Source organism: Labeo rohita, chromosome 22, assembly GCF_022985175.1.
Source record: "Labeo rohita strain BAU-BD-2019 chromosome 22, IGBB_LRoh.1.0, whole genome shotgun sequence".
NCBI lineage: Eukaryota > Metazoa > Chordata > Actinopteri > Cypriniformes > Cyprinidae > Labeo > Labeo rohita.
In genome coordinates this window covers 35,991,992-36,014,698 of record NC_066890.1, presented here as the reverse complement: position 1 = coordinate 36,014,698, position 22,707 = coordinate 35,991,992, and the positions used below count along the sequence as shown (strand labels likewise).

The window sequence follows — 22,707 nt, the reverse complement described above, 5'->3', positions numbered from 1 at the left end:
CTGCAAGACGAATACGACTTCAAGAGCAAAACTCTACAAAGCAGAGGTAACACGATGGCTTCTTTGTTGTCGAAAAATAACTTTATTAAAGGTGCGGTCACATTACAAGTTTTTGTGTTGCTTATTTCGCTAGTGAAAATTCGTTGAACAACAGTAAGTGTTACCGTATCTTTGGTCAGAACTAGCTATTTATTTGAAAAGTATTGCTTATTTCGCACTCGAAAAATTTGTCAAACATCTGTAAATATGATGCACATTAAGTCATATAGCTTTTTTCGGCAAGTACTGAAATGTAGTATTGCTTTTTTTTTTAAACACCAGTGGTGAAATTAAGTACTGCTCATTTTGCCAAATAAGCGTAAATGTGACGCACCTTAATTCAGAACTAGCTATATTTTTGTCAAGTACTGAAATTCAGTATTTCTTATTTCGCTTGCGAAAACTAACCAAGCAACAGGAAACATGACACACATTCAGTCGGAACTAGGTCTTTTTTTGCCAAATACTCAGAATTGTTTATTTCGCTTGTGAAAATTCACTTTAAGTTAGGACTGGCATTTTTTGCTGGAAGTACTGAAATGTAGTTTTGCTTATTTTTTGCTCGATTTTTGTCAACAAGTACCAAAACGTAGAGTTGCTTATTTTGCTTGTGAAAATTTACCAAAAACTTTAACTGCATTTTAGGTCACAGCTAGCTAATATTGAAAAAGTACAGAAACTCTATATTGCTTATTTCGCAAAAAAAAAAAAAAAAAAAAAAAAAAAAAATCACCAATCAATGGTAATGTGATGCACAGAAGTAAAAGTAGCAATACTGAAATTCAGTATTACTTATTTTGCTTGCCAAATTTGGGTAAATATGACATACCCTAAGTCAGAACTAGCTACAATTACCGAAGCTCAGTATTGCTTATTTCGCTTGAGAAATCTCTAAACAATGGTAAATGTGACGCACCTTGAGTCGGAACTAGCTAATTTGTTTTAGACAAATACCAAACTTAGTCTTGCTTTCATCTGTTCAACAGAGGAACTGAACGGCACCATTTCAAAGGAAGACCTGAACCGGGAGAGACTGACTATCCGTGCCATGTTTATGAAACTCAACGAAACAAGAGTGGTGAGAACATTGGGGATCCATTGTGTTTTCTTGTTCTGTAATGCTAATTGGTTAGCAAAGAGAAGAAGTTGCATTCGACCTTGTTTGTGTTTGTGTCCCCATAGAGTGCGATCACTCAGATGTCAGACGTGTTGAACATTATGGATCCGTTGATCTTGGAGCTAATCTCAACAGAATTGTCCGAATGGAAGCGCCGTCAACAGATGTTTTGCATCGGTGGACTTACTAATGTCTGCTTGGACCAGCTGCAGAACTGGTAACAAACATAAACCACAATTAATTCATAATTTCCATCTTTATGCAAACAAAATATTGACAATAATAAATACATATTGACATTACTTAAATCACGAAAATTTCGCTACACTATTGACTTTTTTGCTCACAAAATTATATGGAACTTTTCTGGCTTTGAAATTTCAGGGAAATATAGACTATTAAAATATTGACAGTATATAATTATTGCTAATTATATACTGACAATAGACTTTTTTGCACATTTTTTTTTACCTTTATTACTTGCAAATTTTTTTGGAAATACTGACAATATGTAAAAATAGTGAGTGGGCCTTTTTTGTTCGCAAAATTGACAGCATATAAATATTTTGACAGTATAATTTTGTGAACAAAATTTGATAAACCCTTTCTCCTTTTCTTTAGAAATATTGGCAATATTAAAAATACTGACATTAAGTAAATTGTAACAATTTCACTACACTATTGATTTTTTAGAGCTTTTCTTCCTGGTGAATTCTGTGGAAATATTGACAGTATGTAAATATTAATAATTTTGCAACATTATTGACAATATACTTTTTTTGTGCATAAAATGTTATAAATCTTTTATGCTTACAAAACTGCACAGAAATATTTGCACTAATAAATGTTTTGACGGTATATAAATATTTATAATTTTGCTAGACCATTGACAATAGACAGTGGATTGTGTTTTTTGCGCACAGTATTTTGTAGACCTTTTCTGCTTGTGAAATTTCACAGAAATATTGACAATATTAAATATACTGACATTAAGTAAATCGTAACAATTTCACTACTGATTTTTTTGCTCTCCAAATTTTGTGCAAAAAATTTGTGGAAATATTAACAGTATTACATATACTGACAGTATGTAAATATTGATAATTTTGCAACACTATTGACAATACACTTTTTTTGCACACAAAATACTATAGACCTTTTGTGGTTACAAAACTGCACAGAAATATTTGCAATAATAAATGTTTTGACAGTATATAAATATAATTTTGCAAAACTATTGACAATAGACAGTGAATTGTTTTTGTGCACAGTATTTTGTAGACCTTTTCTTTTCTACTTGTGAAATTTCACAAAAATATTGGCAATATTAAATATACAGGATTGGCAATAAGTAAATTCTGACAATTTTGCTACACTGTTGACTTTTTGCTCACAACATTTTGTACAACATTTCTGCCTGCGAAATTTGCCGGGGAAATATTGCCAATTTTAAATATATTGACAGTATACAAATATTGATAATTTTGCAGTGTTATTAATAGTGGACTTTTTTGGCACACAAAATGTTATAGACCTTTCTTGCTTGCAGAATTTTTGGAAACATTGACAATATGTAAAATACTGATCATTTTGCAACACTTTTAACGATGGGCCTTTTTCGTTTGCAATTTTTTTTTACTTTTTCTACCTGCAACATTTTACAGAAATATTGACAGTGTATAAGTCTTTTCACAGTATATAAATTTAGATAATTCTGATGATATTAAATATACTGACAGTATATAAATATTACTAATTTTGCAACACTATTGACATAACACTTTTTTTGCACACAAAATTTTATAGACCTTTTCTGCTTGCAAAACTACCTCGAAATATTGACACTATTAACCATATTGACATTACATAAATTGTGTTTTTTGCTCACATATTTTAATAGAACTTTTGTTTAATATAAATATTGATAACTTTGCAACAATATACTTTTTTTTTCTTGCAAATTTTTTGGAAATATTGACAGTATGTAAATATTTTACCAGTATATAAATATTGCTAATTTTGCTATTGACAGTAGCCATTTGTTTTTGCAAACTAAATTTTACAGATGTGCAAAACTGACAATATTGGTAACACTTTGCAATAAGGTTCATTAGTTAACATCAATTAACTACGTTAGTGACCATGAACTAAGAATAAACAATACTTCAAAAGCATTTATTAATCTTAGTTCGTTAATTTCATCATTTACTAATGTATTATTAAAATTACAAGTTGTGTTTTTTAACATTAGTTAATGCACTGTGAATCAACATGAACTAAACAACAAATGACTGTATTTTTTATTAACTAACATTAAAAAAGATTAATAAATAGTATCATTAATGTATTGTTCATTGTTTGTGCATGTTAGTACATTAACATTAACTAATGGAACCCTATTGTAAAGTGTTACCACAATATTAAATATATTGACATTAAATAAATCATGACGATTTTGCTACACTACTGACTTTTTTTGCTTACATAATTTTATGGTACTTTATAGAGTCTCATTTTAAGGAACCAAAATAGATTCTTAAATCACAATGGATCTTTTGGTCTATGCTGTTTTCAGTTGATAAATAAACAATACATAGCGTCTCTTCCTTCCCAAAAACAGCAGCAGGCTAGGTTTTGTGTTACGTTTGATGTAAACGTCTCAGATTTCAAATTCGGTCCATTTCATTAGGAAATTAAAGCAATAAATACCGTTTTGGCGCTCTTTAATGTGGCGTATCAGATCGTTGTAGCTTCTGTGGACTCCTCTGTGCTCAATAGTGATGGGTCGTTCTTGAACGATTCGTTCATTTTGAACGAATCTTTAATGTGACTCGGGACGAACGAGTTGTCTCGGGGAGTGATTCGTTCAGTCGCGCATGCGCAACATCCTATTAGGTCATGTACTGGAATTAGTTCACCTGTTTTGAGTCTTCGGGTTTTTAGAGTCGTTCGTTCACCTTATGGGGCTGTCACGTGATGAACGAACGATTCAAACCCGAAGACTCGAGAGATGACTTAATCGATTCTTTTTCCGGTGACTTCTGCTTCTTTTAGCATTATAGTTTTGTTTTGTTTGAAGTGTGATCAACGTTTGTGTAAGCAGGAGATGTGTCAGGGAGGTAACAGGTAACATTTTAATTATATTTGACGAAATGAACGAAATGACTCGAAAAAAAGATTCGTTCATTTTGCTGAACGAGACTCAAAGATCCGAGTCGGTAAAATGATCCGAACTTCCCATCACTAGGTGAAATGACGGACGGCGTTCAGATTTTTCCGTCGCTGATAAAAAAAAAATAAAAATAATTCTGTCAATGACGGAGAATTTTCGGTTAACGCAACCTCTCTCTCTATATATGTAATTTTGCTGAATCACACTTTTAGGTTCTACAAAATCATTTAAGTCGTATTTTATTGAATTGAGTTTGTTTTTCCTCTCAGGTTTACTTCACTAGGAGAATCTCTGCTTCAGCTCAGGCAGCAGCTCAAGAAGCTTCTGGAGCTGGAGCAGAAATTCACATACGAGAGCGATCCCATCACCCTCATCAAAACCACTCTGGAAGACAGGATCATGTCCAACTTCAAAACCCTCATTACAAAGTAAGAATCCTACTTTGCTTGACACACCACTGCTGAAAGGAGTCGCTGACAATGAATCATTTTCATCTACGTGTGTTTCAGCTCTCTGGTCGTGGAGCGACAGCCGTGCATGCCGACACAACTACAAAGACCTTTGGTGCTCAAAACGGGCGTTCTGTTTACCCTCAAATTACGGTAACTATAGACACAAAGCACTTCTCTGGAAGTAAAGTCCATGTAACTGCTGATGAATGATGAATCACATTCTTTCTGTGTGGCAGGCTGCTCATAAAACTTCAAGAATTCAACCACACTGTTCGGGTGAAGGTGCAATTTGATAAGTACGTCTTGAACATACTCTGACTTAGCTGTAATTCAGAGGAATCACTTAGTTCATGTTTACATGTCTAATGAATTACTCATGTGGTTAATATTCTTAGCTTAGCATGCATTGAGGAAAAAACACTGAGGATGTATTTCATTTCTTGTGTTTTTACTTTTCAGGGACATCGTTGAGAAACGGAAAGGGTGTGTTCGGCATAATTTCCATATTTCCATACCATTTTAAAGGGACAGTTACCTTAATTAAAATCTGTCATCATTTAGTCACCTTGATTTTTTGAAGGAAATATTTTAAAAGGTTCTTATACAAGTCTTGCTATACAATAATAAAAAAAGTAACACATTGTGAGTGAGTAAATAATGACAGTTTTTATTTTTGCTCAGTTGTTCTTAAATGCATTATGAATTTTATTTTAATTAATGTAATTCTGCTTACTTAGTAATGCTTTTGATTTAGGTTTCGCATGTTTAACATCTTGGGAACGGCTATGAAGGTGATGAACATGGAGGAATCCAATGGGATGGCAGCAGAATTCCGTCATCTGGTAAAATAAAACGGAAAAACTGCAAATTATAGGTTTAAAAGCGTAATTTTGTCAAATGTGTATTAGTAACTATATTCTTTTTATTTCACAGCAACTGAAAGAGAAGAAAGTTACCGGAAACAGAACAAGTGAGGTGAGTTGAAAATCTTTCCGAAATCTTTTTTTGCTCACCGAGGCTGCATTTATTTGATTAAAAATACTGTAGAAACAGTAGTATTGTGAAATATTATTACAATTCAAAATAAGTGTTTTCTGTTTCAATATGTTTTGAAATGGAATTTATTTCTGGGATGCAAAGCTGAATTTTAAGCATCATTGCTTCAGATTTCAGTCTTTTAGAAATCATTCTAATAGGCTGATTTATTATCAATGTTGGAAACAGCTGTGCTGCTTAATATTTTGGTAGAAATTATGACTTTTTCAACTTTTTTCAGCATACTTTGATTAATAGAAAAACTCAACTCAAGCGTTTATTTGAAATAGAAATCTTTTGAAATGAAAACTAAAAATATCAGAATTAGAAACTTAAATAGAATAAAAAACTTAATATTTATCATTTTAATTAAATGTTTAGGTTTTTTATATTTATTAATTTTTGTGAAATTACAAAATGGAGAAAAACAACCGAAACAAAAAAATAAACTAATCTAAACCTCAATAATAGTATTTAAAAATAATTTTAAAAAGTGACAAAAGTGTGTAAATCTAAAAGAAAAATTAGAAATGGCAAATAGGAAATAAGTTAAAGTTGAAACTGTAAAATGATTAACTTGAAATAAATAACTAAAAATGAAATAAAAATAAATTAAATCTAAAAAGAAATGTTTTAAAAAGAACAAAAATGAATAAATATCTAAAAAAAAAAAATGAAATTAAAAAGTGTAAATATTAGATGATTAAACCTAAATAGAATTTAAAAATATAAATGTTAGAAACTTAAACAGAATAATAAAAAAAAAAACACTTATTTTTTTTGTAATTTGTAAAGGTACTTTTGTAAAAGTACTGAAATGACTAAATGGAGAAAAAATAAAAAATAAATAAAATAAAATAAACCTAAATAATATGAACAAAATATTATTAATAATATTAATATTAACAAAATGCATGAATGCTAAAGCATGTAAATCTTAAACTAAGCTAAAAATTTGAGATGGCAAATAAAAAAAATACGTTAAAGTTAAAATTGTAAAATTATTAACTTGAAATAAATAACTAAAAATAAATTATACCTCAGCAGAAATGTTTTAAAAAAAGAACATGAATAAATATGAAAAAAGTAATGAAATGAAAACTAAAAGTATAAATATTAGATGATTAAACCTAAATAGAATTTAAAAATAGAAATATTAGAAACAGAATAAAAAAAAACCACTTTTTTTGTCATTTGTAAAGGTACTTTTGTAAAAGTACTGAAATGACTAAATGGAAAAAAAAAAAAAAAAAAAAAACAAACATAATTAAAAAAAAACAACACATTTTTCTTTTTTTGTAATTTTAGTAAAGCACTGAAATTACTAAATGGAGAAAAATAAACTTAAACAAAACCTAAATAATATTATTTAAAAAGAAAAAAAAAAAAATGACAAAAGCATGTAAATCTTAAACTAAACGAAAAATTAGAAATGGAAAATAAGAAATAAGTTAAAGTTAAATGACTCTGTTAAATGAAACAAAAAACTAAAAATATAAATATTAGACCTAAATAGAATAAATTTGTTTTTTTTTTGTATTTTTTGTAAATCACTTAATAAATGAACTAAATCAAGCCTATATAGTAATATTTAAAAATAAAAATAATTATAGTGATAAAAACAACAAAAGCATGTAACAAAATAAAAAAAAGTACTAAAATTAAATATTAGATAAAATCCTAAACTAAAAACTAAAAAATTAGAAATGGCAAATAACCAAAATAAGTTTCAATTGCAACACTAAAATAACAATCTGGAAATAAATACCTAAAACGGAAAGAAAACTAAATTAAACCTAAACAGAAATGACAAAACAAATGATTTGAAAAAGAAATCTATAAAAGCGTTTGCTGTCATGTTGACCAATTTAATGCATACTTGCTGAGTAAAAGTACAAAACCTTTACTGAGCCCAAACTTTTGAATTGTAGTGCACTTTTTAAAATTGTTAAAAATGAAATTGCTAAAAAAGGAATATTCTGTCATCATGTACTCACCCTCATGTCGCTCCAAAACTGCAAGACTTTCGTTATGTGGAAAAAAAGCTCCAAAAATCACATAAAAGCTTCAAAAAAGTAGTCTATAAAGCAATATTAAATGTTTTAAGTTTGTCACACCACATAAAAAAAGTGCTATTAACCACTCAATCTTGAGGGGGCTGAAACATGATTTATAGTGTGTTTAGAAACAATTTTCTGAATTTCCTTGGCTTCAAACTTGGCGGAAAAACACCTCAAACTGCCATTTGTGGCTAAATTCTTTGTTAAACGTTTGGCAGGGTCCTCTGATCGTCACCGAAGAACTTCACTCCATCACCTTTGAGGCTGAGCTCTGCTGGTCTGGAATGGTCTTGAACTTTGAGGTCAGAAAATCCTTCAGAACAGCTGAGTTGAAAACAACCATCACCATATCAATTTTAAATCAAACTTTCTTATTTCTCTGCATCTTCAGACCTCGTCTCTGCCTATAGTCGTGATCTCCAACGTCAGTCAGCTGCCCAGTGGATGGGCCTCCATCATGTGGTACAACATGTTGACCTCTGAGCCAAAGGTAAGTCCTCTTTAACACGTTACGCACGTAACAAAATGACTGGAAGTCACACTAGAATTAAACTGAAAAAAGATAAAAGCCTAAAAAATTAGTAAGGTTGCTGTGGCAAATGACTCACATGGGTATAAGTTGATGCACTAAATTTACTAACTTGAACTTAAACTGATTAATAAATAAATGAAACATTTTTGGTAACTTTAATAAAGCACTAAAATTACTAACTACTAACAAAAAAAATCTATTTGAAACTAAAAATTAATTAAACGTAAATAGCAATATTTAAAATAAATAAATAAATAAATAAATAAAATAAAGAACTGAAATAAAAATAAATGAAACCTAGACAGAAATGTTAAAAAAAAAAAAAACTAAAATAAATAAATATGAAAAAAAAAAACAAAAAAAACATTAATGAAATGAAAACTAAAAACATTAAAAAAAAACAAAGTAGAGCACTAAAATTACTAACTGGAGAAAAAATGAACTAAATCAAAGCAAAACAATAATATTTAAAAAGAAAAAATAATAATGACAAAAGCATGTAACAAAATTAAATAAATAAAAAAAAAACTACAATGAACAATTAAAATATAAATATTAGATGAAAATTAAACATTTAAAATAGCAAATAACTGAAATAAGTTTAATTTAAAACACTCAAATTACTAACTGGAAATGAATAACTAAAACTGAAATAAAAAATAAACTAAACCTAAACTGAAATGTTTTCAAAAGAACAAAAATGAATAAATATGAAAAAAAGAATATTAAATGAAAACAAAAAAAAAAATACAAATGAAATGATTAAACCTAAATAGATATATTTTTTAGTAATTGTAAAGCAGTAAAACTACTAAAATGAACTAAAAAATAAATTGAACCTGAATAGTAATATTTAAAAAGAAACATAAAATAATAATAAAAATGACAAAAGCATGTAAAAAAAATTCTTACTAAAATGAAAAAAGAAAATAAAAATATTAGATGAAAATCTTAATCTAACAAAAAAAAAAAAAAAAAAGTCAAAGCACCAAAATTACTAACTGGAAAACTAAAAAAATAATTCCTAAAACCAAAATGAAAACTGAAAATATAAAAATGAAGTTCAAAAGTAAATTGTCTTCAACACAAGTTGAGTTGAAGTTACAGCTATAGATATGAGCTCTACATGCATCACAAAATAGATTCCTGGAGGCGTCTCCACAGAGTCTGACTTGCCTTGAACTTCGGTTTTCTTCTCCAGAACCTTTCGTTCTTCGTGACTCCTCCTGCAGCCACGTGGGGGCATCTATCGGAGATGCTGAGCTGGCAGTTCTCCTCCATCACCAAACGAGGTCTTAATCAAGAACAGTTAAACATGCTGGGCTCTAAACTCCTCGGTGAGTATGAAACACTTCCTGTACTTCACGTTGAGCGTGACTTGATTCTGTTGGAACAGATGAACTCAATGCACAAGCGTGTGAACTTTGGCCCACAGGTCCTAAATCGGTGATGGATCCTGAAGCTCAGATTCCTTGGAACAGATTCTGCAAGGTTGGTCCAATCGAGATTTTTTTAATTGAATTGTCCATTGCACACCGTTGTTCTGATTTGAGACTCGTGTTTGATGCAGTCTGGCAGTGAGAAGAACTTCACCTTCTGGCTGTGGATTGAAGGCATTTTGGACCTAATAAAGAGACACCTGCTGAGTCTGTGGGACGACGGGTAAGAATTCAGAAGTTTATTAGCTGATTACTTGGACCATCTTGGTCTGTTTTGACTATTTTGGACCGCCAACATATTTCACATTTTATTCACCATTGTTGTCATTAACCAAAACGATTAAAAACATTTTTTGTTAAATAAAATAAAACTGAAAAACACAAATTAAACTAAAAGTACTAAAGTACTAAACTTAAAATAAAAAAATTATATATATATATATATATATATTATAAAAATAATAATTAAACCTAACACGACAAAAGCATGTAAAACATAATTACTAAAATTTTTACTAAAACTGAAAAAAAAAAAAAATAATAATAATTGGCAAATAAGTTGAAGTACTAAAATTATTAACTGTAAATAAATAAAAACTAAAACTGAAATATAAAATAAACTGAAATTGAAATATTTAAAAAGAACAAAAACTAATAAAAATGACAAAAGCACAAAACAAAATTACTAAAATGTTAAAATGAATACTGAAAATGTCAATATTGGGTGAAAAACTTAACTTAGCAAATAACTGAAGTATGTTAAAGCTGAAAATAAACTGTAAATAAAATAAAAACTTGAATTAAAAAGAAAATAAACCAAAATAGAAAATTTATGAAGAACCAATAAATAAATAAATAATAATAATTAAAAAAAAAATTATATATATATATATATATATATATATATATATATTTTCAAATGTAACAAATTAAAGTGAAAATGGAAAATGTCTATATTAGGTGAAAACATTAGAAATATTAACTTGGAAAATAACTGAAATAAGTTTAAGTTGACACACTAAATTACTAACTGGAAATAAAACATAAAACTGAAATAAACCAACATTTAACATTTAACAAAAACTAATAAAAATTACAATAAATTTACAAAAAATGGTAAAATGTAAATTAGAAATGTTGACTTGGCGAACTGCAAGTAAGTAAATAAATAAATAAATAAAAACTAAAACTGAAATAAAAATATTTAAAAAGAACAAAAGCTAATAAAATTGACAAAATGAAAATGGAAAATGTCAATATTAGATAAAAAACTTAAATCAAAAATTAAAAATGTTGGCAAATAACTGAAATAAGTTAAAGTATTAATGAAGTAATAAAATTATTAACTGTAAATAAATAAAAAAAATATACCAAAATATAAATATTTAAAAAGAACCAAAGCTAATGATAAAAGCACAAAACAAAATTACTAAAATTGGTGAAAACTTCAATCATCAAATTTAAATTATGCCTTGGCAAATAACTGAAATAAGTTTAGGTTGAAAGCACTAATTAGTAATTTAGTAATAATTAAACAAACAAAAATGAATAAAAACGACAAACAATAAAATTACAAAAAATAAAATGAAAATTAGAAATGTTGCCTTAGCAAATAACTTAAGTACTAAAAGTATTAACTGTAAATAAGTAAAAACTAAAACTGAAATAAAAAATAAAATGAACTGAAATAAAAATATTTACAAAGAACAAAAAAAAAAAAATCATATTAATAATAATAATAATAATAATAAAGACAAAACTACTAAAAATGTACCTGGAATTAAAATGAAAACTAAAAATGTCAATATTAGATGAAAAACTTAAAAAAAAAAAAAAAAAAAAAAAAAAAATAGAAATGTTGACTTTGAAAATAACTGAAATTAGTTTAAGTTAAAGTACTAAAATGATTAACTACAAATAAATAAATACTAAAACTGAAATAAAAAATTAAATAAACTGAAATTAACAAAAACTATTTAAAAATGACAAACGCACCTAACACGTAATTGCTAAAAAATGTAACCAAAACTAAAATAAAACTAAAAATATAAATATTAGATGAAAAATCTTAAACAAAAATTGGACTAAAACAAAAAAAAAAAGTGAAATAGAAATATTTAAAAAGAATAAAAACTTATAAAACTGACAAAAGCACAAAAAAATAACTAAAAATGTAACTAAAGTTAAAATGAAAACTAAAAATGTCAATGTTAGATGAAAAATTTAACTACAGATTAGAAATGTTGACTTAGCAAATAACTGAAATAAGTTTAAATTAAATTACTAACTGGAAATAAAAATGAAAAACTGAAATAAATGAAATAAAAATTAAACAATAATAAAAATGAAATTTGAAGAACAAAAGTTAAATCAAAATATTAATAAAAAAAAGATAAAATAACAATAAACTAAAACAAAAATAAGTCTGTCATAAAATTGTTACATTTATGGTTAAAAAAAAAAAGAAAAAAAAAAAAGACTCGCAAAAAGTTCTGAGTTTAATTAATTTATATACAAATACAAAACACAATTAACAGAATCTATGGAACGTTTTCATGACCATTTCTGTATTTATTTTTAAAACAAAAATGTGTCTTTTCTTTACAGGGTTGTGTCTAACTGTAAAATCATGCAAAAAAAGTGTTTCTAAAACATTTGGACAATTGATAAGTCTGTTGTTCAAGCAGGAACATGTTTAACCCCATCTATGTCACGCAGCTGCATAATGGGCTTTGTGACCAAGGACCGAACTAAAGCTTTGCTCCACGACAAACTTCCCGGGACGTTTCTGTTGCGCTTCAGCGAGAGCAACCGAGACGGAGCCATAACGTTCAGCTGGGTCGAACACGACGCAAACTGTAAGATGTTCCTTCGTGCTGACACGCTACGAAACAATAAACGACTCAATAAAACAAATGTAACAAATTTCTAAGATGAACTTTTTTCGGGTTTGTTTAGACGAGCCGCAGATTCGCTCCGTGGAGCCCTACACGAAGAAGGAACTCTCTGCCGTGTCACTTCCCGACATCATTCGCAACTATCGCGTCATGGCTGCCGACAACATCCCGGAAAACCCTCTGCGCTTCCTGTTTCCCAATATACCCAAAGACGACGCTTTCAGAAAATACTACTCCAAACCTACCGACAGTAAGAAACGCACAGTCGCAGTCTACGGAAATTGTGAATAAATAACATGTATAAACAAAGATCTCCTTTTGTTTATCCAGAGCAAGAACCAATGGATGTGGATAAGAAGTTACACGAGGGATACATCAGCACCACTCTCATCTCCATCTCTGAAGTGTAAGTCAATCAACGCACTATATTTTAGTACAATAATGTTTTTATTTAAAATTTAGCATTTTTAGGATAGTTTACGGCACTAAATTATATTTATGGAGTAGTTATGATCCATTTACTACCTGTTTTGAGCATAGACCTGAAAAGAAAATTTCGAACTTAAAAACGTAAATGAATGTCAGTTTCCGTCACTGAATAAAAAAAAAAAAAAAAAAAAAAAAAGGTAATTGCGGCTCATCTCATTGCATGATACAAACTCACAATTGTGAGGTATAAAGTCAGAATTGCGAGAAATAAACGCTTTTGCGAGGGGAAAAAAAAAAAGTCAGAATTGCAAGTTTATATCTCGCAATTCTGGCTTTTTTCCTCAGAACTGCGTGATACAAATTCACAATTGGGAGGTATAAAGTCAGAACTGCGAGATATAAACTCGCATTTGCAGGAAAAAAGTCAGAAAAGTCATATAGTTGTTTATATCTTGCAATTTTTTCACGGAATTCTGACTTTTTTCTCAGAATTGTGTGAAAAAAAGTCGGAATTGTGAGTTATGAAGTCAGAATTTCAAGATATAAACTCGCATTTGCAAGAAAAAAAGTCAGAATTGCGTCGGCACCAATAGGCTTGTGGGCAGTGCGCCGACATACGGTGCAGTTGCACCTCAGGTGTCCCGAGTTCGAATCCTTGTGGACCTTTCCCGATCCCACCCCTCCTCTCTCTCTCTCTGTCTCTCTCTCCCACTCACTTCCTGTCTCATTTCCACTGTCCTATCAAAAAAAACCGGAAAAAAGTCAGAATTGCGAGATATAAACTCGCATTTGTGAGAAAAAAGTCAGAATTGCAAGTTTATATCTTGCAATTTTTTTTTTTTTTTCCACAGAATTCTGACCTTTTTCCCTCTCAGAATTGCCTGAAAAAAAAATCAGAATTGTGAGATATGAGGTCACATTTGTGAGAAAAGTCAGAATTTCAAGGTATAAACTTGCATTGGCGAGAAAAAAAGTCAGGATTGTGTGAAAAAGTCACATTTGCATTTGTGAAAATTGCAAGTTTATATCTTTCAAGAATTCTGACCTTTTTCCCTCTCAGAATTGCCTGAAAAAAAAATCAGAATTGTGAGATATGAGGTCACATTTGTGAGAAAAGTCAGAATTTCAAGGTATAAACTTGCATTGGCGAGAAAAAAGTCAGGATTGTGTGAAAAAGTCAGAATTGCGAGATATAAACTCACATTTGCGAGAAAAAAGTCAGAATTGCAATTTTTTTTTTCACAGAATTCTGACGTTTTTTCTCAGAATTGCCTGAAAAAAAGTCTGAATTGCGAGATATGAAGTCACATTTGTGAAAAAAGTCAGAATTTCAAGACATAAACTTGCATTTGCGAGAAAAAAAGTCAGGATTGCGAGTTTATATCTTAAAATTCTGACTTTTTTTTACGCAGTTCAGACTTTTCGAACGCAATTCTGACTTTTTTCTCAGAATTGTGACATATAAACTCGCAATTTCAAGTTAGAAAGTCCAATTTTGAGGGGAAAAAGACTGATGTGTTCTCAGAGTTGAGTTTTTATCTCACAATTCTGACTTAAATCGCAATTGCGTGTTATGAAGTCAGAATTGCGACTTTTATGACTTTCTCAGAATTGCGACTGCTTCTTAAGAACTGCAGGTTTGTCTAACAATTCTGACTTTATAACGCGTGATTGCAAGTTTATATAATGCAGTTCTGAGGAAAAAAAGTCACAATTTTGAATTTATATCTTATGTGTCAAAATTGCGAACATTTTTTTAGAATTGCAAATTTGTCTTGCAGTTATGACTTTAACTCACAGTTGCGCAATTTGGAGAAAAAAAAAACAATTTTGAGTTTACATCTCACAATTCTGACTATTTCTCAGAATTGCAGAAATTTTTAGAATTGCGAGTGTATTTCTTAGAATTGCGAATTTGTCTTGCAGTTCTGACTTTATAACTCACAACTGCAAGTTTGTATTACACAATTCTGACTATATAACTCACAAATGTGAGTTTACGTCACACAATTCTGAGAAAAAAAAAGTCACAATTTTGAGTTTATACCTTGCAATTCTGACTATTTCTCAGAACTGCAGAGATTTTTTTCAGAATTGCGAGTGCATTTCTTAGAGTTGCAAATTGGTCTTGCAATTCTGAGTTTATAACTCGCAATTTGCGAGTTTGTATCGCAATTCTGAGGAGAAAAGTCACAATTTTGAGTTTACATCTCACAATTCTGACTTTATTTCTCAGAATTGCAGAGATTTTTTTCAGAATTGCATGTGAATTGTGAATTTGTCTTGCAGTTCTGACTTCATAACTCGCAATTTGCGAGTTTATATGATGCAGTTCTGAGAAAAAAAAAAAAAAATCACAATTTTGAGTTTACATCTTGCAGTTCTGACTATTTCTTTAAATTGATGAATTTTTTCAGAACTGGGAGTGTATTTTATCAGAATTACAAATTTGTCTTGCAGTTCTAACTTTATAACTCACAACTGCAAGTTTGTATCTCACAATTCTGACTATATAACTTAGAATTGTAAGTTTAAATCACATAATTCTGAGGAAAAGTTACACTTTTGAGTTTTTATCTTGCAATTCTGACTTTATTTCTCAGAATTGCGGATTTTTTTTTAGAATTTCGAGTGTATTTCTCAGAATTGTGAGTTTGTCTTGCAGTTCTGACTTTATAACTCACAACTGCAAGTTTTTAATCAAGCAATTCTGAAGAAAAAAAGTCTGATTTTTTTTACAACTACGAGAAAAAAAGTCACCATTGTGAGAAAAAAAGTTGCAGTTACCTTTTTTTTATTTTTTATTCAGTGGCAGAAACGAGTTTCCGTAGTAGACACATGGAAGATTATTGCTGAAGTAAAAAGTTTAAATATATAAATAAAGTTAAAATAGTGAAACAAAGCTTATCATTATGAACAACGCATAAAAATGCCACAAAAGTTGTGTTCCAAATTTGAGCTTAGTGTTACAAAAAATGTAAATAACTTTCAGTAGGACTATGTTTGGCCGCAGTACCAAATGTTTCCACTAGATAAAATTTGCTTCCTATTATTTACAACGTGGTAATTTTTGACAGCAAACAGTCCAAGCCTGACTTTTTTTTTTTTTTTTTTTTTTTTTTTTTTTTTAAACCAATTAACTTTGCTTTTTAAATGCTTAATTTTAGGGAAACACAAGAATACAACGACACACTCATGCCGATGTCACCTGAGGTTTACGGCGAGCTGGAGCGCATGGTATGAAACTTAAAATTATACATTTACAATGTCATTTAAAGCAGTGCTTAGATATTAACACCATTTCTCTTTATTTTAGAACCGATATGTTACCGATAAGTTAACTTTTGAGGTACTACTATTACTTTTTATAATTTATATATACACATATATATATATAAAATTTAAATATATGCTAATACAGTTTTTTTGTTTGTTTTCTACAGCCCTCAGACCTGAGTTACAATTAAGTGACCTGAAAGGACAGTTAATGCAGAAAAAGTAGACACGTTTCCTTTATTCTGTGTTTTTTTGGAAATAACGCAAATGAAAGAGGAACATCTAGTTGAGGTATAGCCATTGTGTTTGGTAGTCCTCTCTTTTTCATTGTAACGTTATTAGAAAAACACTGTACACTGTCAACTATAGTATAAAGACAACCAAATGGATCGAATTAACCCCAATAGTAACGCTACTGTTACCTCAGCACTTATTCTCAAAAACCTTTTAGACAATGAAGTTGTAGCACTTCGTTGAGTATAGCACTTCATTTTCTGTCAAGTAACAGAGGAGAAAGTGAATGAAAAAGCTAGATAGATGAATTTCACACCAACTTATTTTCTGTAACGAAAAATAAACCTAGTTTTAAGACTGTTAAGATTTTCTTTACTGTACTGCAAACATTTAATATAAATGAACTATTGTAATTTTAAAACATTTATATATAACAGCAGTACATGTCGTAGTGGCTTCTCTTTTTTAAATTCAAATCTGATTATTGTAGTAAAATCACTGAAAATCATGGGAATGAACAACAAAACATCCAAGCACGGAAACGTGCTGGACTGTCAAGAAAAAGTCATAACGCCAAAACAAAATGGTCCTACAATAGGTTTTTTCGTTGAGCAAGTTTAAGATTTGAAGTTTGAGTTTCTTCTGTTTGGTTTTGGGGAAAAATAATAATAATAAAAAAAGAAAACCCAAAGTTTCATCCAGAAAGAATTAAGAAATGCAGGAGTTCAGGTCTCTTTAAACCTTTTAAGCTTGGAGGTGAATATGTGAAAAAAAAAAAAAAAAAAAAAAAAGAGATGTTTTCTTTAAAATTTTTCTGTAACTTACAGGTGCTCTGTTAGTATTATTTTCACTTCATGTTGTCGTTTCTGCCGTTATTGCACTGGATTATACTGCTGTTTATTTGTTTTTGTCTTGTTTGTTTTGGACATGATCGAAAGTAATTACTATGGAAATCCATCTAGTTTGATAAGCCATAAATATTTGCACCTTAAAAACTTTCGGAGCAGGCCAGTGTGCATTGGCAAAAAAACAGACGGTAAAACGACGGAAAAATAATAATAATAATATTTTAGATAAAAATATCTATTGAATGGATGCATGTAAAAAATGAATATCAAAAGCTATGTTCAAAGACTTTATTGTTTTTATCTAGTATTTCTTGTGTGAAATATATTCAGTAGTACTGACATAAAATTTGAACAAATCTACAGTATAGCATAGTTAAATAATAAAAGCAAATTAAAGGAAATTTCACAACGATGCAATACATTCATAGCAGTAATAAACAAATACAGGGAAATAAATCGTAACAGTTTTCTCCGCAAAAACAATAATTCGACTACAAGGAATCGAACGAAGTTGAATCCGTGACTTATTTTTGTACTGTCGAGTCATTTGGTTACATTGCTTGGTTTTTTTTCCCAATAAATAGCAATGAACATCCACACGCACGTTACAAAACACACATTCACAATACGTCAACAATAATGTCCCACTAGAAAATATACACCAATTTGAGTGACCCAGCTTTGGAGGTTTTTCAAGTATACGCCGTCTTCTGTACTGTACATTAGAACAATCGTTGTGCTTTTCCGCATACAACATGTGCTTACAGACATGAAACCATTAGCTTCTGAAGGGACTTCCCAAAGTTACATAACTGATGGGACAAGTCTAGACTGCATCTTGACCATAGCAGTCAGCGTAAATTTCCAGTGCATTTTTGTTTGTTTATTTTCAGCTTTCAATCTTACTTGTCATTTCACCATGTACTATAAATAAAACTGAAAATTGGACCTCATTGCTTGGTTCTTTTTCTATGTGATTGTTGAGCTACACCACACAACAAAGCCATTTTTATATCCTGGATTTAAATGTCAAAAACTCTTTGTGTTGGTTTTCCACATAATTATTCATTAGTCAACTGCCGTAAGATTTCCAGTATGCTTCAGTATTGAAAAACTACAGGAAATACCGTAGCGTTCAAAAATACAGGAAATTCCTGTAGTACAATGAACGGACTTGTACAACAATTGTCCTTTTGGTGCTTTAAAGTAATTTTGGTAATAATTTGCAATAAGTTTCAATTTGTTAACGTTAGGTAGGTATCAAATACAGGAAATTTCCTGTAGTACAATGAACGGGCAGGTACGAAAATGTTTTTTCAGTGACAACTAATGTTAAAAAATTGAAGCTTGCTGTAAATTATATAGGCTTAAATACAGGTCATTCTTGTAGTACAATAAATGAGCAAAAAGTTTCAACTGGTTAACATTAGTTAAGCAGATAAGTATTAAATATCAGGGAATTCCTCTAGTACAATTAAAGTTGAGGTACAAAAACAGTGATTTAAAGTAATTTTGTAATAAGTTTTCATTTGTTCACATTAGTTAAGTACATAGATATCAAATACAGGAAATTCCTGAATGGGCAGGTACCTCTGATGCTTTAATTTTGGTAACACTACAGTACGTTTTCAATTCGTTAAATAGACAAGTATCAAATACAGGGAATTCTTTACAATAAGCTTAAATTTGTTACAATAAACTACGAAAATAGTGTTTTGAATTAATTTTGGTGGCATTTAACTAATGTAAACAAATTGAAACCTATTGTAAAGTATATAAATACTGTATCAAATACAGGAAATACCTGTAGTACAATGAACGGGCAGGTATGAAAATTGTCTTTTGGTGTATTAACGTAATTTTGGTAACAGTTTACAATAAGTTTCAATTAGTTAACATTAGGTAGATGACTATCAAATACAAGAAATTTCCTGTAGTACAATGAACACGAAAATATTTTTCCTGGTGTGTTAAATTTGCTTTCAGTGACACTTAAATAATGTTAATTAAACAAACTTACTGTAAAATTATATAGGCGTGAAATACAAGAAATTCTTGTAGTACAGTGAACAAGCAGGTGGAAAATGGTCTTTGTAGTTCTTTGAAGTAAATTTGTTAATTTTCAAAAAGTTTACATTTTTTTAATATTAGTAAAGTATTAAATACAGGGAATTCTTCTAGTTACAGTTAAAGTCGAGGTACAAAAACAGTGCTTTAAAGTAATTTTGGTGACACTTTACAATAAGTTTCAATTTGTTTACATTAGTTAAGTACATAGAGGTCCAATACAGGACATTCCTGTTCCACACTGAATGGGCAGATATGTCCTTTTTGTGCTTTAAATTAATTTTGGTAACACTACAATAAGTTTAGATAAACATCACCAAAATACAGGAAATTTCCTCTAGTACATTGAACAGGCATGTCCGAAAAAGTGTTTTCTAGTGCTCTGAATTAAATTTCAGTGACACTCAACTAATGCTAATAAATTGAAACTTAATGTACATTATATAGATATGAAATACAGGTAATTCTTGTAGTACAATGAACGAGCATGTAGAAAATGCTCTTTCTAGTGCTTTGAAGTAATTTTATTAATTTAACATCAGTCAAGCAAATTTAAATTTCAGAGACAATTTACAATAAGTTTCAATTTGTTTACATTAGTTAACGACATGGTCATCAAATACAGGAAATACCTGTAGTACATTGAACAGGCAGGTATGAAAATGGTCTTTTTAGAGCTTTAACGTAATTTTGGACACAATTTACACTAAGTTTCAGTTCATTACAATAAACAGATAGGTATGAAAGTGGTCCTTCCAGTGTTTTAAATTAATTTTGGTGGCACTTAACTAATATAAACAAATTGAAGTTCATCAAATACAGGAAACTCTTGTAGTACAATAAACGGGCAGGTGGAAAATCATCCTATTAGTGATTTAAAGTAATTTTGATGACACTTTACAGTAAGTTTCAATTTGTTAACACTAGTTAAATACATAGTCATCAAATACAGGAAATACCTGTAGTACATCGAACAGGAAGGTCCTTCCAGTGTTTTAAAGTAAGTCTGGACACAATTTACAGTAGGTTTTAATTCGTTACAATAAACAGGCAACCATGAAATTGGTTCTTCTAGTTTTTTTTGAAAGTTATTTTGGTGACACTTAACTGAAGTAAGTAAAATGAAACTTATTGTAAAGTATACAAGTATCAAATTTTTGTAATACAACAAACAGGCAGGTGGAAAATGGTCCTAGTGATTTAAAGTAACTTCAGAGACAATTTACAATAAGTTTCAATTCATTACAATAAACATAGGTATGAAAGTGGTCTTTACAGTGTTTTAAATTAATTTTTGTGGCACTTAACTAATATAAACAAATTGAAGCTTTTTTAAAAATACAGGAAATTATTGTAGTACAATAAACAGGCTGGTTGAAAATGGTCCTTCTAGTGATTTAAAGTTATTTCAGAGACAATTTACAATAAGTTTCAATTAGTTCATCAAATACAGGAAATACCTGTAGTGCAACGAAGGTATGAAAACGGTCCTTTAAATGTTTCAAAGTAATTTTCGACACAATTTACAATTAGTTTCAATTCACTAAAATGGTACTAAAATGGTCCTTCTAGTGTTTTTAAGTCATTTTGGTGGCATTTAACTACTGTAAACAAATTGAAACTTAATGTAAAACATATAGACATCAAATACAGGAAATTCTTGTATTGGAAAATGGTCCTTCTATTGTTTTAAAGTGACACTTTACAGTAAGTTTCAATTGGTTAACATTAGTTAAGTACATAACTGTAGTACGAAAATGGTCAGTTTAGTGCTTTTAAGTAATTTCAGTGACACTTCACAATAAGTTTCAGTTAGTTAACATTAGTTAAGTAGATGGTTATCAATCAATCAATAATACTTTTACAGCATTTATTAATCTTGGTCACTGTTCATTTCTACAGATATTAGCATATTTAGTTATATTTTAAATTGACAGTATAGGTATTTAGAACCAGCATGAATTAACAACTAGATTAATAAATTTAATATAAAAAAAAAAAAAAAGTTTATCATTAGTATGACTCCTAAATTAACTAATTTAAACTGTAAAACTTATTTGAAAAAACTTCATGTAAAGTGTTAAATTAATTAAACGATACTGAAAGACAAATAAATATAATACAAAAAAATAAGTAAATAAAAAAAAGTGCAATTTTTGGATGATCATATTTGGAACATATTCACAAGATGACTTACACTTAAAAGGCATAAAGAACTACTATTGTTCTTCATGTTGATTTATAAGACTAAAAGAAACAGAAAATGGGTCAAAATATAAAAATAAATAAATCAGAATGACACATCCCTCCAAAAGCTAGCCTCTCCAGTCAAGCTGCCTTTTCTTAAATATCTATTTGACATCATTATGAAGGTTCTCAAACCATAAATGAATGTACATGAACTATACATAAACTTTTTATATATACTTGTATTGAGTATATTCAATTTATACTGTATGTTTACGTGGAGATACAGCTAAATAAGACCTTTATGAGGCTACATTCCCCCGAGTGTACGATAAAAACTTACCATGATAACGGAGGTTACACATTACACACCACAAAACAAGGTAAAGGGGCCCAAGACTTTTTTTTTGTGTGTTTTGTATGTTTTCTTCTCAAATGCATACCTCAGACACACAGACTCACTGGGAAAATCACTGGGAAAAGTGTTTTAACGCGACAGATCATGTTTACAGCATCCCGTCCAGGTTCTTCTCGGCCGTCTCCTTTTCGGTGTCGGCAGTGGTTTCCTTGGGGCTGTAGGTGTTGTGATAGTCCTGCAGGATTGTTACGACGTCGTGATGGCCGAAATGAATGGCCTCGTCCATGGGAGTGTTACCCCACCTGTACAGGATCAAACCCGAAGTTTAAACAATGTTGTCCAAAATCATTTTGGGTCATTTCTTTGTGTGAAAGAAGTCGATGGGGTTAACGTACACCAAAAACAAGTGACCCTGGACCACGAAACCAGTCATAAGTCGCACGGGTATATTTGTTGCAATAGCAAACAATACACTGTATGGGTCAGAATGATCAATGTTTCTTTTTATGGCAAAATCATTAGGATATTAAGTAAAGATCATGTTCCATGAAGATATTTTGTACAT

At 29.8% G+C, this 22,707-nt stretch overlaps 2 protein-coding genes across 3 annotated transcripts in view; one reads left to right on the top strand and one right to left on the bottom strand.

Moving 5' to 3' along the window:
* Positions 1–18,483, top strand: part of stat1a (signal transducer and activator of transcription 1a) — a 23,237-nt gene extending 4,754 nt beyond the window's left edge. The window contains exons 6-25 of the mRNA XM_051095057.1: positions 1–46; positions 1,026–1,117; positions 1,222–1,373; positions 4,598–4,756; positions 4,838–4,930; positions 5,017–5,076; positions 5,240–5,263; positions 5,535–5,622; positions 5,714–5,755; positions 8,094–8,177; positions 8,267–8,365; positions 9,609–9,744; positions 9,843–9,898; positions 9,978–10,069; positions 12,565–12,704; positions 12,805–12,993; positions 13,074–13,149; positions 16,340–16,409; positions 16,489–16,521; positions 16,616–18,483. The exon at positions 1–46 is cut by the window's left edge and continues 33 nt beyond it. Of these exons, the coding sequence (XP_050951014.1) occupies positions 1–46; positions 1,026–1,117; positions 1,222–1,373; positions 4,598–4,756; positions 4,838–4,930; positions 5,017–5,076; positions 5,240–5,263; positions 5,535–5,622; positions 5,714–5,755; positions 8,094–8,177; positions 8,267–8,365; positions 9,609–9,744; positions 9,843–9,898; positions 9,978–10,069; positions 12,565–12,704; positions 12,805–12,993; positions 13,074–13,149; positions 16,340–16,409; positions 16,489–16,521; positions 16,616–16,639 (1,755 nt within the window). The 3' untranslated portion in view covers positions 16,640–18,483. The remainder of the gene's footprint in view (positions 47–1,025; positions 1,118–1,221; positions 1,374–4,597; positions 4,757–4,837; positions 4,931–5,016; positions 5,077–5,239; positions 5,264–5,534; positions 5,623–5,713; positions 5,756–8,093; positions 8,178–8,266; positions 8,366–9,608; positions 9,745–9,842; positions 9,899–9,977; positions 10,070–12,564; positions 12,705–12,804; positions 12,994–13,073; positions 13,150–16,339; positions 16,410–16,488; positions 16,522–16,615) is intronic.
* The window catches only part of glsa (glutaminase a), a 33,420-nt gene continuing 28,170 nt past the window's right edge, over positions 17,458–22,707 (bottom strand). For both annotated transcript variants that reach the window (XM_051095058.1, XM_051095059.1), the window contains exon 18: positions 17,458–22,444. In XM_051095058.1, coding sequence (XP_050951015.1) covers positions 22,291–22,444 — 154 coding nt within the window. In that variant the 3' untranslated portion in view covers positions 17,458–22,290. The remainder of the gene's footprint in view (positions 22,445–22,707) is intronic.